This window comes from Sceloporus occidentalis, unplaced genomic scaffold (genome assembly GCF_023333645.1).
Source record: "Sceloporus occidentalis isolate IW3139 unplaced genomic scaffold, rSceOcc1.0.p SCAF_1, whole genome shotgun sequence".
Classification (NCBI taxonomy): domain Eukaryota; kingdom Metazoa; phylum Chordata; class Lepidosauria; order Squamata; family Phrynosomatidae; genus Sceloporus; species Sceloporus occidentalis.
The window spans coordinates 149,826,330-149,844,133 of record NW_028316981.1 but is presented as its reverse complement, the minus strand read 5'-3'; the positions used below and the strand labels follow the sequence as shown (position 1 = coordinate 149,844,133).

Sequence of the window (17,804 nt, the reverse complement as noted above, 5' to 3'; positions counted from 1 at the left end):
GGCCACTTTGGGGGCGTGGTGTTCAGATGGTGCTGCAGTCCAGTCCTTTGGATCTGATCAAAAAGGAGTGGGTATAATCCATCTTCTGGCTGCACTGGTTTGGGACTGCAGCGACAGCTTGCTTCAGGAGTAGGTCATGCGGTTGCCATGGTCTTAGCCCGACTGTGGCCAGAGCGGCCTCTGGCCATATGCTTCGGCCCTAAGAATGTTCCTAAGAAGGAGGGTATGAAATCTGACCTACTCCTGGCATCGAATTATTTAACTGTCGCAAAAGCTCCAGTACTAGACGTAGCTCCCGGTGTCACCAAAAAAGTGATATGTTTTGGTAGAAGACTGGAGGAGGCAGGTTGTTGTTGTTGTGCATCTTTGCTTCTGACTTATGGCGACCCTAAGACAAACCTATTATGGGGTTTTCTGTGTATGACTGAGCCAAGGTTACTCAGTGGGTTTCCATGCCTCAGTGAGGAATTGAACCCTGTTCTCCTGAGTTGTAGTACAATGCTCAAACCACTACACCACGCTGGCTCTCTTTCTCAGGAGGCAGATCTATTCTTCCAAAACATACCATAGCCATTTCCTCCAATGGGAACAATGGTCACAGCAAAGTCGGAACTAGATAGTTTTACTCTTGCTTACTCACTGTTTACGCCTTTTATTAAACAATGAAAGCTATAAATGTTGCCAAGCATTATGAGAACCTAAACAATCCCAGTGTGGTAAAACACAACACCAGTGACTATGGCCCCATAGAGACAGGCCAAAATAAAGCTGCTTCATTTCAGTAGTGAAAAGATAGCTTAAAGCATGCTTTCTGAGGTGAGCCCAAAATTTGGGGCATAATGTCCATATGAATAATCATAATAAATGTGATCCAAAGATGTAAAGTGTTTTCCGTGCAGTAATTTAAAAGAAAATCTATATAAGATAATGTGTAGACTTTATCTAAATCCAAATAAGCTATCGAAAATGGCCCAGAATGTTTCAAATCAATATTGAAGATGTGAAGATAAGGAAGGATCATTTTGTCATATGTGGTGGACTTGCTAGAAGGTGAAAAGTTACTGGTTTCAGAAACACTGATATGTTAATCCAAAAAACATTAAGGATTTTGTAATGTTATCAGAAATGTTTTTGTTGAGCATTATGGATGAAAACATGGACAGTAAACAGGGATCATTTCTTCAACATATGTCAACAGCAGCAAGAATATTGTTTCTGCAAACTGAAGCACCGATGATGGAAATATGGATTGTTAATGCTGCTGAGTTAGCTCAAATGGCCAAATTAACAAGGGTTCTAAAAGATAAGACAACAGAAAACATTCTGAAATACTGGGAACAGTATATGGACAAAAAAAGTACATGGACTCTTTGAGCAGTAAGAAATGACATAACAATCAGTGGCTATGGTTATTAATAATTTTAGTAGGATTATTTAATTTCATCTGTAATGGCAGAATAATCCTCCCTTTTATTTTATTTTTGTTACAGTCAGGATGCCGGAGTGGGTGGGTTTCAAAGCCCTACTGGTGTATTAGTTGTATGTCTTTTTTTGCCCTTTTGCTTTCACTGTTTTTTCCCCACTTTCTTTCCTTTCCTTTTTACTTTCTTTTTCTTTCCCCCCTCAATTTTCTTTATCTTTGAGTGTGTTTTGTTTTGATTGTAAACTAGATTATGTTAAAAATTAATCTAAAAGCATGCGGTTTTTAGGAAATAACACTTTAAAATGTGTATTGTTAAGTTGCCTTGGATTCCATTTTGGGAGAAAGGTGGGATATATAGATTTTCTTTTAAATTACTGTACAAAGTAAATTTTATATCTTTGGATCACATTTATTCTCTTACATCCATATCGACATTATGCCCCAAATTTTGGGACAATTTTGGGAGAAAGGTGGGATATGAGTGTTATATATAAATAATATATTTGTTTCATGTTTTGCTTAAAGATGTAAGCTATAAAAGTGCATAGGCTTGCATCTAACAGGACCACTGCAAAAGCAGAAAGCACATTTGTCTGGGTGTGTAGGGGCAACCCATATGCAGCTCCACCATATGTATTTCCTGCTCCCAGGAAAGGCCACTATGGATAGTTCCCAGCCCACTGTATTATTAGGAGTGGGGGTGGGGAGACAAGTAACTGCCTATACACATACCAGAGAAAGAAAGGGGAGGAGAGAGAGATGGAAAGAATGAAATGCCTTGTATCTTTGAAGCCCAAGCCATATTTTTGTACTCTTTTTCTATTTTAAAATGGAAATTATTTTGGCTTATCAAAAATACGGCCATATTGACTAAGTGAGGTCCTAACTTCTTGAGATAAATTTACATTACCAACATGGGCAATATATATGGTCTCAAGTGATGTCAGTGTATGAAATTATCCTCTTATACTGCCAGCAGATGCAGGTTTTCCATTACCATTTGGAAATTATACATAGTGACTGAGACAAAAGCACTCACCCTGATTGGGGAATACAATTTGCCAAGGAATGAAATATCTCAGAGATGTTTTTTGTGGGTTCTTCAGGCTATGAGGCCAGCCACAGTTGCTGGCAAAACGTCAGGAATAAACTCTTCTAGAACAAGGCCTCATAACCTGAAAAACCCACAAAAAACTATGAATGCATCTCAGAGATGCATAGTGACTGAAAGAAGTATACAATCCCCTCTTCATAAAGCTAATATATGTGCATATTTTCCACTGAATTTTGAGTCCAATATATATTATACTTAAATACGTAAGGAAATTTTAAGTGCCAATTCCCTGTTCCCTTAATTATTTCATAGAAAACAGCTGTATTTGTATAATTCAAACACAATATCTGCAGTAGGTCTACCAAATCATTAATAGATCTGTTGCCCCTGAATGATACTCATGTACTAGTCTTTTGCTCCATATAAGTGAGAAAATAAGACAAGAATTCAGAGTTTATCATTGTTTCCCATTATATTTGATCTTGGAAATGATGGCTAATGGCTTCCAAATATGACAGGATAGGATATGAAGCCATGGTTTAGAGTCTGTTTATGTATTTCGACTTCACTGGAAGCCATGAACCATAGCTACCAGTTTGCAAATAGGAAGCTATGCTCAACTGTGGTTTTCTGGCTTCTTTCTTACATGTGGGGGAGGGGGGGGGAACTACAACTGTGTGTAGGCACACTGAGTTTATATATAAACTGGCTTATTAAGCTAGGAGTTAATTTTCCAAACATGCCAAATGGCTTGGATAGTGTATTTGAGCTAAGCAACAAACAGAACTGCAGCTCTAATTTAACTGCTTCTCTTGGTTGATTTCCATTCCTAGAGATTACAAAAACCAAGTGCAGAATGATAGTTTGAGTCTAACAAGGAACTGTGGATATCTATTTTGGTTGAATTCATTTGCTAAATATAAGCTGAAAGAATGAATATGTAACATCTGAACTTTGCATTCCAAGAATGGTAGGCTATCAGAAGAACAATATGGAATTTCTACTGTCTGTTTACCCTATTAAAGCACAGGGTTTAAAACAATTATATTAGTGATTTTTCTGGAACAGCAACAGGAAGAACCTTGGTCTATAGTTTGTATATTTTCAGATAACTGTAAGTACAAACAGGACTGATAAATGCACCTGTCAAAATCATAAATTCTAGGGTCATTAAAAGTTCCTTTCACAGAACATTTCACAATATTAACCCAATATAACTTGGCCTTCCTAATTTTCTTTAACAGATATGCCCTTTTTTTCACACAGATTTTTTGTCAGTGAGATACAAGTCAACGAGTTAAACATTCAAAACATAGTTGATAAAGCATTGCGTGTAATTAGCAATTCAAAATTAGTTAAATAGATTCTTACCATTTGCCGCAGCAAGAAACGATTTGTTGCTACCCCGTGCTTTATTAGTAAGGTCTTCTGTTATATCCATATGCCGATGAATTTCTTCATGCATTTCTTCTAGAGTTTTGCAAAGATCAGCTTCCCAGTAATCTTTGTCAAGGCATTCAATTAACTCTGCCAGCTGGACTTTTGTGCTATAGTACCAGATTTTCTTATCTTTCTCACATTCTGAATCTTCTTCTCTGTGACAGTACAGTATTGGAATAATTGCACATGAGTTAGCAAGGAAAACAGGAAGAAGAATATCAAAACTTAGCCAAGGTTTGCTTTAGATTATTATAAATTGTTGGTTCTCACCTCCCCAATCATCCATTAGCTCTTACCAAGCTCATATGAATAGCTGCTTCCCATATTGCTTCCCATTTCAATTTGTATAACATGATTTTCTATATTACTTAAGAATTGTATTATCACAGCATACAAACCAGTTCCTATATTCAAAGTGTTTTTTTCTTGTGCCATATTATATATTGCAATACAGTATCCTATGCCATATTATATATTCCAATACTAAATAAAATTTCAGGGAGGTTGTTCCAAAAACAATAAAAAACAAGAACAGTGGTTTACCAATAGCACTATATATAACAGCACTTGTATTCTTACTCAGATCTAATTGGATTTTTCAGTTTTACACCACACACCAGATCTACTGAAGGTGAATCAGGGGGAAGAGGAGAAAAGTAAAGCATTTGGGTTATTGTTATTACATCTGGAACCTGCAATTATCCATCAATCTAATCTTTGTTACCAGGAAAAAAATTATTTCTTTTCTCATTTGGGGAGTACCGCAGGGTCTTGCCTCTGATATCATGTTGAGCACTTGGAAAAACATAAGCTATTACTCTGTCTTAGGAAATGTACCCCAAATGCACTTGTGAAAACTACAGATGTAGTCTGAAAAAACAATGAAGTGGAGCGTTAACAGATCTGTATTAATCCCCGAGAGAATAATTCACTTTAAAAAATAAAATGAACATTCCAATGTTTGCAAATACTGGCACAAATAAGCATTACTGCATATTTTCTTCCAAATTAATAAATGTGCAGTCACTGTTTTTTTTTCTTCTTCTGAGTGCAAGAGCAGATACATCCAAACATCAAATGTGGGAGCAAATTGTTCTGATATGGTAGCAGCAAGAATTAACAGGGCTACCTTAAAGCAAAAACTCCTGACTTTTGCTGCTAAGTTTTGAATATAGATTCTTGTACTATAAGCTATTGTTTCAATACTACTGAGGTATCCAAAACTGTATTTAAAATTTGGCACACTATAGCCCATAAGACTTGTATGGCAGCAAAGAATTAAGTTCTATGAATTAAGAACCTTCCCAACATGAGCACTTTCTTCTAATCAGGGTAGAGTCCGTTGATTTCATAGTATATTAATGACAGAGAATATGCTTAGCTTGCAGAGGGTACCATGTTCAATCCGCCCTGTCTCCAGCTAAAAATATCAGGACAACAGGAGAGACAGGAAAGATCTCTGTCCGAGACCAATCTCAGTTGAAATAGACAGCACGGGACTGCATGCCTTATCCATCCCATGGACCACTGAATGGACCAATGATCTGACTAAAAAAAAAGGCAATTTACTATGTGCACCCTTTACATTTTAAGCCTCAAAAATGTAATTTTAGCTGATTTGTTCTTTCAAGCATGGATTGATAACAAGTATTTTATCTTTTAAATCTTCATATGAACAACTCTAGCTCATTTCTCTATTGTATTATGTAAATAATTATTAAAATATTTATAATGCAGGCTTGAGAAAAACAAGGAACATGTAAAATCCAACAAGAGTCAGAAGAATCCAAAAAGTCAGGCCCCAAATGGGAGGCTAGGAACTTGAGTTGATAATCTTGCCATGGGCCATAGAATCATAGAGTTGGAAGAGACTGCAAGGGCCATCCAGTCCAACCCCCCCGCCATGCAGGAAAATCCACATCAAAGCATCCCCGGCAGATGGCCATCCAGCCTCTGTTTAAAGACCTCCAAGGAGGGAGACTCCACTACACTCTGAGGAAGGAGTGTGTTCCACTGTCAAACAGCCCTTACTGTCAGGAAGTTCCTCCTAATGTTGAGGTAGAATCTCTTTTCCTAGAGCTTGCATCCATTGTTCCGGGTCCTAGTCTCTGGAGCAGCCGAAAATAATTTAGCTCCCTCCTCAATATGACATCACATCAAATATTTAAACAGGGCTATCATATCACCTCAACCTTCTCTTCTCCAGGCTGAACACACCCAGATCCCTAAGGCGTTCCTCACAGTGCATGGTTTCCAAACCCTTCACCATTTTAGTTGCTCTCCTTTGGGCACGCTCCAGTTTCTCCACATCCTTTTTAAATTGTGGTGCCCAGAACTGGATGCAATATTCCAGGTGGGGCCTGACCAGAGCAGAATATAGTGGCACTATTACTTCCTTTGATCTAGACACTATACTTTTATTGATGCAGCCTAAAAATGCATTGGCCTTGTTAGCTGCCGCGTCGCACTGTTGACTCATGTTCAACTTGTGGTCTACTTGGACCCCCAGATCCCTTTCACACATAGTCTCGTTCAGCCAGGTGTCACCCATCCTATATTTGTACATTTCATTTTTCTGCCCTAAGTGCAGTACCTTACATTTCTCTGTGTTGAAATTCATTTTGTTAGCTTTGGCCCAGCTTTCTAATCTATTAAGGTAATTTTGAATTTTGATCCTGTCTTCTGGGGTATTAGCTACTCCTCCTAGTTTGGTATCATCTGCAAATTTGATAAGCATGCCCCCAATTTTGTCATCCAAGTCAGTGATAAAGATGTTGAATAGCACTGGGCCCAGGACAGAACCCTGTTGGACCCCACTGGCCACCTCCCTCCAGGATGAAAAGGAGCCATTGTTGAGCACCCTTTGGCTTCGGCCAGTCAGCCAATTACAAATTCATGTAATAGTCACTTTGTCTAGCCCACATTTTACTAGCTTGTTTGCAAGAATGTCATGGGGAACCCTGTCAAAGGCCTTACTGAAATCAAGATATATTATATCCACAGCATTCCTTTCGTCTACCAAACTGGTAATTTTATCAAAAAAAGAGATTAGGTTTGCCTGGCATGACTTGTTTCTCTGAAATCCATGTTGAGTTTTTGTGATTATGGAATTGCTTTCTAGATGTTCACACACTCTTTGTTTAATGATCTGCTCCAGAATCTTTCCTGGTATTGATGTCAGACTAACTGGACAATAATTGTTGGGATCCTCTTTTTTCCCCTTTTGAAGATGGGGACAACGTTTGCCCTCCTTCAGTCTGCTGGGACTTCTCCTGTTCTCCAGGAGTTCTCAAAGATTATTGCCAATGGCTCTGATATTACATTGGCCAGTTCTTTTAATACCCTTGGATGTAGTTCATCCGGTCCTGGAGACTTAGGCGCGTTACAGACGCGCACAAAGTACGTACCAGGTACGTACTAGGGTTAGGAAAGGGCGTCCCTAACCCTAGTACATACCTGGTACGTACAAAATGGCGGCGCCCTATACCATTGGTATGTCACAACCGCGCCACCTCCAAATGGAGCGGTGCGGAAGTGACGTACTGGCGCTGTTTCGGAGCTCCTTCCAGCTTTGCGTCGCTGGGCGCAGCCTTTAGACGGCTGCGCCAGCGACGCAAAGTAGAAAGGGGCTGAGCGGCCCCTTTCTGTTTGTCCCCGCCACCGTCGGGTGTCCTTGGGGCATGAAGCCCCAAGGACACCCCTTTCCAGGCCGCGGGGAAGCGGCCTTTTGCCGCTTCCCCGCGGACTGGAAAGCAGCGGATTGGGGCCTCAGAGGCTGCCGTTGTGGCAGCTGAGACCCCGATCCAGCGGGGAAAAGGCCAGATACAGGCCGCCTCAAACGGGCGGTCTGTAACGTGCCTTATATTCATTTAGATTAACCAGGTATTCCTGTACTATCTCTTTACTTATTCTGTGCTGAATTTCCCCTATTCTGTCCTCTGCTCCATTATCCTCAGGTTGAGCACCCTTTACCTTTTCTGAGAAGACTGAGGCAAAGAAGGTGTTGAGTAATTCTGACTTTTCTCTGTCTTCTGTTAGCATTTTGCCATCTTCTCCACACAGTGGACCTATCATTTCCTTTTTCTTCCTTTTGCTGGGGACATATCCAAAAAAAGCCCTTTTTATTGTTCTTAACCTCTCTAGCAAGCCTGAGTTCATTCTACGCTTTTCTGACTTTACCCCTAAATGTGCTTGCTATTTGTTTGAATTCCTCTTTGGTGATTTCCCCATTTCTTATACATGTTCTGTTTAAAAGTCAGTTCAGTTGAAAGTTCCTTAGTCATCCATCCTGGTTTCTTCAGACACTTCCCATTTTTCTTCCTCATTGGAACTGTTTCAAATTGTGTCTCCCTTTTGAGAAAGTCCCATCCGTCTTGCACTCCCTTATCTTTTAGTATTCCTGACCATGGGATCACCCCCAGTATTTCTCTAAGTTTACTAAAATCCGCTCTCCTAAAATCTAGAATGTGTATCTGACTATGCCTGGCTTCTCCTTTCCATTATTTAACAAACTCCAGGAGTACATGATCACTTCCACCTAAGGATCCTACCACTTGCACCCCATTAACTAGGTCATCACTGTTGGTTAGGATCAGATCCAAAACCTCTGTTGCCTTGTTGCCTCTTCCACCTTTTGGACAATGAAACTGTCTCCAAGGCAAGTGAGGAATTTGCTAGACCTTGAGGATTTGGCTGAGTTTGACTTCCAGCAAATATCAGGATAGTTGAAGTCACCCATCACTACTATATCTCTCTTTTCTGAGTGTGTGGTCATCTGTTCTAGAAAGGCATCATCCAATTTCTCCATCTGACTCAGGGGTCTCCTTTAATTTTTATCCAGATGCTCTCCACCTGGCTTCCAGGATCGATGCCCTGGATCTCTTCACTGGTGTAAATGTCCCTGACATATAAGGCTATTCCTCCTCCTTTCCTGTTTTGCCTATTTCTCTTGAAAAGGTTATACTCCTCTATTCCTACATTCATGAGACTCATCCCACCAGGTTTCAGTGATGCCTTTGTTGTACTAGGAGTTCAAGTTCAGCTTGCTTATTTCCCATACTCTGTGTATTAGTGTAGAGACATTTAAGACCATGTGTTCTCTTTATTTGCTGCCGGTGCAAACATTTTTTCCTCCCACTGTTGGCTCCTTGTTCCCTCTATGACAGTTTGTCTATTTTATCCAGCCCTTTTGCCTTCCAGAATACTGTCTCCCTCCCCCACATAACTCACTTTAAAGCCCTCCTGATCAAATTTTTGAGACTACTAGCAAAAACGTTTTTTGCCAACTGGTGTGAGATGCAACCCATCCCTTGCCAGAAGTCCTTCCTCGTGGAATCTCAGTCCATGATCCAAGAATCCAAACCATTCTTGGCGGTACCATCTACGGAGCCAGTTGTTTACATCCACCATTTTCTTCTCCCTTCCTGGACCATGCTCTTTGACTGGGAGAAGAGATGAGATGACAACCTGTGCATCCATCTCTTTCAACTTTCTACACCCAAAGTGTAAGGAAATGTATGAATGTGTATGAAAAGCACTACTGGAGCTAACGAAATGGAGAATGCGCAATGCATGATGGGGAAAGCTGCCTGGCAAGCAATGCGATGATTTTTTGAGAACTGCTGATGTGGCGATAGATGGCGTGTCCAAAACCTTGGATGTAGCTGCTTATCCGTAAAGAAGAAGATATCCAGGACTGTACGAACAGCCTGGATAGAAACAAAGACTGATAAGGAAGAGACTGCAAAGAACTGTTCGATCTGAAGTGTTAGTCAGCGTCAAAGGAAGAGGTCCTCACGTAAAGACAGCAAGACGGAGGATGTGGTAAAGCCTTAAAAGAGAGACTTTTCCAAATCAAAGGTGTGCTCTGGACCCGCGGCAACAGAGCTCCCATGCCTTCATGAAGACGACTGATCAACGGCTTCAGTGAAGTGCCTTCTGTGTGTGTGAGTATTGTGTGAATGGTGTGTGTGAGAGCTCTCTTGGTACTTGTATCTGTCTATGTCTGTGTATTTCAATAAATGTTACATACATAGTGTCTAAAACCAAATTTGGTGTCTCTTTGTCTGTGTCAGCCCTGCTGTGGATAAGTTTACTGGGAGGGAGATTTCCACTACACGCTCTCAGGTTGAACAGGTTGCCCTTAAAATCTGGGCATAAGCCTCATAATCCCTTATCATATTCTGAAGGCTGTGCTTTGAAGTGTCATTGGTTCCCACCAAAAGAAAGGGGTAATGGTCATTAGGCTTGACAAGTCTTGTCAGCCTCTCTGTCACATCACGGATCTTTGCCCTAGGGAGACAGCACACCTCCCGAGATATCTTGTCAGGCACACAAACCACTGGTTCAGTACCTCTCCTAGGGTTAGCAGCAGCTGTTCCCTTTAGTGGAACTCTCAGGGTCCCCTGCTCTGTCCCTGCTGCCCTTCCTCATCATCCTTGATAGTAGAGAGAGATTCAAATTGATTCTGTAGCTGCAAGCTCACAGAACATTCCCTGTTTTCCCTACTTCTGTGTGTGACATTCCTCCAGCCATCTACTTCTGTTGTATGTGAAATGACTTCCTCCTCCCCATCAACCTCCTCTGTGTGTTTCCCATCCAAGATCCTTTAGCCTGTTCTATCAAGTGAAACCTCTTGCTCCCTAAAATGCTGAAGTGTAGCTACCTGGGCCTCCAGCTGCTGTACTTTCTCTTCTAAGAGGGACACCAACTTGCACTTAGTGCAGGTGAAATTCCCCTCATCTCTAGGCAAGAATACAAACATCCCACAAGTGTTGCAGGTGACTGCAGCAGGTCCTTCAGTGTCCATACTGAGAAGTCTTAAGGAGGCACTGAACAAGACTGTGGGCTTCCCCTGTTAAACACCAGTGTAAAGAATCCCTGCTGGCTTGGCCTTTGTCCCCAAGCTGTTAAAGGTTTTATTTCTCCAAATTGCCCAACAAGTTGAGGCTAGAACATATCTGTGTAGCTTTCTTCAGGGAAAAACAATTTGAAAATTGACTTACAGGGATCTAAAAAAAAAGTCTCCAAAGTTTATCCCTAGTTAGTTGACAGGGATATTCTGAGAAATAAAATCTTCCTTTATACATTCTGAGACTCTCTCTCAATAGATTCATTGGCTGTTTCTAGTCCCTTCTGCTTTTATAGCAATTTACAACCCTATACTGATACTGAAAAGTTATTATTATTATGGAATCAACAGAACAATCTAGTTTTATGTGCCTTTGTTTGCCTGCCTGAGTGATTGTGCCTGTCTACCTGCAAGGTAAATGAAATTATTCTGGAAGCTGAATGGTACCCATCCAAATGATCAAAATTCACCAGCTTTATGAAGAATGTCACCTTTTAGTTTTTGTAAAACATTACTGCCCTTGACAGTACTAGCTGTACTTAGGAAGCAGATATAAAATATATATGTCATAACACCATAGTTTAATTTAAACTACAGTGAGCCCTTGTTATACGATGGGGTTTGGTTCCAAGATCCCCATGGATAACAAAATCTGTGGATGCTCTAGTCCTATTAAATATAATGACATAGCAAAATGGTGTCCCTTATAAAAAATAGAAAATCAAGGTTTGATATTTGAAATTTGTACTTTTTTGGAACATTTTCAAACCGTGTATGCTTGAATCCGTGTATAAAAAGGGCTGACTGTATAGTCCCAACTAGTTTAGTTTTTTTAAAAAAACATGCAGATTGAGATCCACACTAGATCTCCTTACATTAACTTTTAATGTTTAAAACATAATGAAAAGCTACCATATAAAACAGAGTGCCATATAACTCTTGAACAATGAAGATAATTTACTATACTAGATACAGCACTATCATACATTAATCCGAATTAACTTGTTGCAGTTTTGAGAGATTATACAACTCTCAGTTATATAGGCAGCTAAGGTGTTCCCCCCTCCCAAAATGTACACCCTGATTCCACCCAGAGAATTCAGGTTCTTAAGAATTTCAATCTCTGTTTTGAAAAATCCAGTTTCAACCTGCATAGCTATAAAACTATTTTTGAAACTGAATGAGCAAGGCCTACTCAAATATCAAAAAACAGGGAATGGTAGAATATGATTTTTCTTTAAAAAAAAACCCCTATAGTGAAAAATTAGCATAATCTAGAATAGGAAAAACAAAAAGGGAAGAACTGAATTGATTATTGACATGAGAAAACAAGCCTGAGCAGTAAGACTATGTATTTTTACCTGCCAGGCTCAATTGCACTATACTCTTTCAGCTACATATTTTCTTTCCTGGATGCTTGTTCTTTCTTCAAAGTAAAAGGTGGACAGACTCCATCAAGGAAGCCATTGCTCTGAGTTTTCAAGACCTTAGCAGCATGGCTTATTTATCTATTTGCTGCCTTTCTCCTAGAATGGGACCCAAGGTGGCTTCCAAAGGCAATCAGTTAAAATACCTTAATAATTCTTAAACACAATTACCCCCTCATTATACTATATAAAATCATTTAAAAGCAATTCAAAATATTAAAAAAACAAATAAAACACAGATCTCAGTAAAAACCTTTCCTGCTTAACCATTAAAAGTCTGATTAAACAGAAATGCATACTAGCAGCAGGGAGGCCAGCCTAGCCTCCTGCAGAAGGCAGTTCCAAAGGGTGGGAGATGCCAATGAGAAGGCTTGATCTCTTATTCATAGGGTCACCATAAGAGATCTCTCATTCATAGGTATAAGTCAAAGTCAACCTGGCAGCAGTTAACAACAACAAAGGGGTATGGATTCTTTTGCCCTCCAAATATTCTGGACTACAACTCCCATCATCTTTTACCTCTGGCCAAGATGATGGAAGTGATGAGATGGCCAAAAGCATCAGGAGTGCATTGGTTTGACTATTCCACAGTATAGGAGCCCTGGTGGCACAGTGGTTAAATGCCTGTACTGTAGCCACTCACAAACAGCACTCAGTACCAGCCAAGGAGTCAAGATTGACTCAGGCTTGCATCCTTCCAAAGTGTAATTAGCTTACATATTGTAAACTGCTTAGGGAGTGCTTATGTGCACTGATAAATGGTATACAAATGTACTTGCTATTGCTATTGCTAAGGTGCACACATTGGATTCTGCCACTGTACTGTAAGATGTAATGCTGTGCTGAGATGGCATCACTTGATCCTGATTTTGATATTCCTGCAAGGAAATGCTGATCTCTTAATAGCAATTACTAGTGGCATTGTAATAGCAACATAGCAGTATTTTCACATGCCAGTATACTATTTCATCACATACTGTTACTCTTCAGAAAGGAAAAGAAATCCTTTGGAACAAGCAATTTGCTAGTTTGAAAACTACTGCATAACTTGAAAGCATAATTCTACTGCCCCCAGTTTTAGTCATTATTGTAGGCCCAGCTTCCAAGGTAGACACCACTGTGTTACATCAATAGAACAGAATCTTTCAATCCAACACTTTGTTGAGTTACCTTGTTTCCAAAATTATAATTTATAGCAGTGAGGAATACCACGAGCAAGAACTACTTTGTCATTTGAACACAAAGGGCTTCTATAAATCACCAGCTGAAGCAATTTTAAAAAATCACACTTGGAAAAGGATCTTTCAAATTTTTCCTGCTACCACCTCAGAAAAAACATATTAATGATCATAAGGCAACATGAAGTAATCAACGTCCAAGGTGCCTTGCACCATACATAAAGTTAGAAAATAGTACAATCAGGGTTGTTACTTGGAAGATCTGACTTGTGATTCAAATGGCTGTTTTATGAGCACCTGAGAAACTGTGGGAAAAGCCATGATTCACAAGTCAGTTATTTACCTGGTAATTTCACTGCAGTTGCATTTGTTTCTGTTTCTAACAAGGGCTCTTAAAAATAACCTTTTAGAAGGAAGAATAGGAAAAAATCATTTGGACACTTGTTGAGAATTATCTTTTTAAAACGTGGAAACCATCTCTGGCCATTCAGAATATTTTCTGATGCCATTGCTACTTTCAGTTTCTGTAACCATAGGGACAGAAAAAAAGTGTAGCTCTATCTCTTTGCATCACTATCCTATAACAGCCCTCTTGTATTTGGAATTATATGAAACCACTGCTTCAGCGTCAATTCAGGGGCTGCATGCAAGGTAAAAAAGAAAGATTGCTTTTACAAAAATACTAAGGACTCAACAGTATTACCAAGGAGAAGCTAATTAGTATTTTGGGAACACAAGAATTAATTAATATGGCTATGTCATACCTTAATTTAAAAAAAAATCCAAAACATATTTCCATCCCCAATAAAGACAACCATACCCCAAGAACTATAACACAAAATTGTCCTTACAACAACAGAACATTAAACCACTTTTCCTAAGCACAAAACTTCAACGTCTAAATCCAAACAACAGTCCCAACTCAAGTAAATTTAATTAATTGCTGATGGATCTATTCTAGTTGGAACTAGCAACTGATTCAGGCCCAAGAGTAAAATTAAAATGCTGATGAAAAGCAGGCTTAAAAGACATGTGTCAATATGTGAATGTATTCAGAATGTTTACTTACATAACAATCCTCCTGTTCAGGAACCAATATTTCCTCCTGTTTCTGTCATATCCAATAGGTTCATGTCTAATGTATGGTTTGTTTTTTTGGATTTCAGCAATACAGTCCGTAACACCAGGCACCTGATGTGCTACACAAACTTCACACTGCCATTCATCCTCCGGTACCTCTTCAAGAGGTGGTTTTACACACTCCAAGTGATACACAGCTGAGCAAGTTTCACAGCAAAGCAAGTCCCCCAGTTTGTGACAAACTCTACAATGGTCATCATATTGTATCACACCTTCTGACAGTAATTCCTCACGTGCAATGTTTGTTGTAAGAAACTGATCCACTAAAAATTGCAGAACTTTAATTTTATTCTCAACTGGTCCATAAGGGTATTCCTCTGCCTCTTGAAAAGGAAGAACATGATGATATTCCTTATCACTCTCACAGTACACCCGCAGAACCTCAGGCCACGTCATCCCATCTATGAAATACAACGTTGAATTAACACTATCTTTGAGATCAGCAGGACCAAAGGTAGTATTTGAGGTGTCTTCTTCACGTAAAACAGCTTTTAAAAGCACTATGTGCATCTCTGCCATAAGTGTACACTGCTCCTGGCTTACTAGAGCAGCACAGAAATCCTCAAAACGAAAAGGAGACAAGCGCAGGACAGAGCCAAAGTTCCGCAGTACCTCATAAATGGCAATAACATTCATTATATGTTCGTTAGGCACCATTAAGTCTTCTGAGGATTTAGGTAAGTCAAGAGAAGGGATGTCTTTTTCTTCCAAGATCGGTGAACGTGGACGATGTATTCTTTGTCTTCTCCTGCCTATAAATGGAGACCAACAAGTAAGAACTTGATAACAGAGTACAGCTATCATTATTATAACCACCAACACCCTCCCCTGCATCCCGAAACTAGGAATCAAGCTTACAAATTAAAAGAAATATAATGCAGATAACACAAATCAAAGATAAACATTAACATGAAACTAATTATGAAAAACATTAAAAAAATAACGTAAAACGTATAATTAAAGTAAAAAAGTGATTTAAAACATTCCGGCTGCAGTTTGTTTTATAAAACTGATATTTCAAGACACTCCTCAAAGGCAGTCCCACTTAGAGCACATGTAACTGAGCTCCAATTCACAATGCAGAAATAATCCAATATGAGATTGCTTTAACTGCCTTGGCTCAGTGCTTAGGAATCCTGGAGAATGTACAGTAGTTTATTGTGGCACCAGAGTTCTCTGACAGAGAAGGCTAAATATCTCACAAAACTAGTTCCCAGAATTCCTTAGCATTGAGCCAGGGCAGTTAAAGCAGTCTGAAACTGGATTATTTCTGCAGTGTATTTTGGACCTAAGGCAAGGATCAGGCAAAGTTGTTTAAAGTGTGCAAAAACATTTCTACTAACTGCAGAAACCTGGGCCATCCAAGTACTTCAGCTGTCAATTTTCTAAACTTTAAAGATTACAATTAAGGATCTTTCAGTTCATATCAAACAATCTTATGTTTTTAAAACTAATAAAATCAATAATAATTTCAAACTCAGGAATACAGCTGAAGTATGAAATGACTGTATGCTTTAATGGAGAGGCTTACAGAACTGAAAGAAGTGAGGGTGCCAAAACCTTACAAACTACAAAGTAACGCATTCATATTAGGGATGTGCACAATGTACTTATTTCTACAACTATTTCTGTCACAGTTTAGGATACTTATCTACAAGAACAAATACATGGTATTTGTAAAAAGTCCCCCCTCCCAACTATACATTTGTTGTTTCACATTGTAGCAAAATTGTGTGATGTTTCCCACATACAGGCACAGAGCCAATAATCATTATTTTGGATTTCAAAAACCAGAAACACCAATTAACAATCATTCTGCATTCAGACTTTCCATTCTAGCTGTGGAGTGAGAAGAGAGAAAGTGCCTTAACTATACATAGCTAACAATGACAAATCCTTTTCATCCTCTGAATTGTGTCCAAATACTTAACCACTGGGTAAAATAGGCTTACGCTGCATTCTTGTACATGCTTATTCAAAAGGAATCGCCACTGGGTTCAACAGGACTTACTATTTAGAAACTTTTTAAAAGCCACAGCCTCCACTGCCCAACATGTCACAATCCCCATCTCATATGAAAATTAATTGATAGTCTTTATTGAGGCAGAATATTTACTCTCTGCTGCCAATGAGAATACAGTGGACCCTTGATATCTGCTGGGTTTTGGCTCCAGGCTCCTCCATGGAAACAAAATGCATGGATGCTCAAGTCCCCTTTAATATAATGGCATAGTAAAATGGTGTCCCTTATATAAAATAGCAACATCAAGATTTACTTCTTGGAATTTATATATATTTTAAAAATATTTTCAAATCGCTGATGCTGAAATTTGTGGATAGAAAAATCCATAGCTATAGCAGGCTCACTGTATAAAAAAAATTGGGAATTCAGGAATCAAATAACTATTTTCAGGGCTCCTCATTAATAGCCAAGTATACAGCATCACTCTTGACATGCAGGTTGGGCTTGCAACTGTTCTCAGTTTCCAAAGCATAAGAGACAACTTGCGCTTTGAAGTGAGAACACTACCTTTTGTCACTTCAAAGAGCGATCTCTCTGTTAGCCAATAATCAAAAAAAGACTTAAGCACAAAAATATCACAAACCAATAATCAAAACAAAATTTGCTTGCTTGTTCAGCAACTTGTATTCTGTAACAAAACCTGAAATTGACCTCTCTTCAATAAATACATGACCATTTTGTAATTCTCAAATATCAAAGTCTGCATAAACTTCCAACTAAACCAACTAAATCAGTTACTCAATGTATTGCTCCTCTGACTAGTGCCAGGCCATGACCCATTGGCTGCCAGTTCCTGGCAAAATTCCAGGAAAGGAAGAAACAATATATAACAATTTAACAATGGCCTGTTACAGACAGCCAAAATAAAGCTGCTTTGAGTCACAGTGGAGGTATGGTGTTTCAATGATGCATGCATCCTAAGAGTCCAGAAGCCTCACCAAAGCCACGCTCCAGTCCTTAGGGCTGGAGCGTGGCTTTGGTGCGACTTCTGGACTCTTAGGACGCTTGCATCATTGAAACACCATACTTCCACTGTGACTCGAAGCAGCTTTATTTTGGCTGTCTGTAACAGGCCAATATAACTGCACATGGGCAGAGGGGAATGTCAGTCCTCCACCTCAGACAGCAAGCTATCTTGCTTGTGGTCTGAGGCAATGAACTCAGAAGCACCAAACTCAGAAGCAGCAAAGTAGACAGTGAGCAGTATATTCCCTAGTGCAGTGATGGCGAACCTATGGCACACGAGCCAAAGGTTGCACTCAGAGCCTT

At 39.5% G+C, this 17,804-nt stretch overlaps 1 protein-coding gene across 17 annotated transcripts in view; it reads right to left on the bottom strand.

Moving 5' to 3' along the window:
- BPTF (bromodomain PHD finger transcription factor) overlaps positions 1–17,804 on the bottom strand; it is a 114,351-nt gene that overhangs the window by 83,009 nt on the left and 13,538 nt on the right. For all 17 annotated transcript variants that reach the window (XM_089540963.1, XM_089476724.1, XM_089476706.1 and 14 more), the window contains exons 2-3: positions 14,442–15,264; positions 3,849–4,072 (exon numbers count right to left, since the gene is read on the bottom strand). In XM_089540963.1, the coding sequence (XP_089397089.1) occupies positions 3,849–4,072; positions 14,442–15,264 (1,047 nt within the window). The remainder of the gene's footprint in view (positions 1–3,848; positions 4,073–14,441; positions 15,265–17,804) is intronic.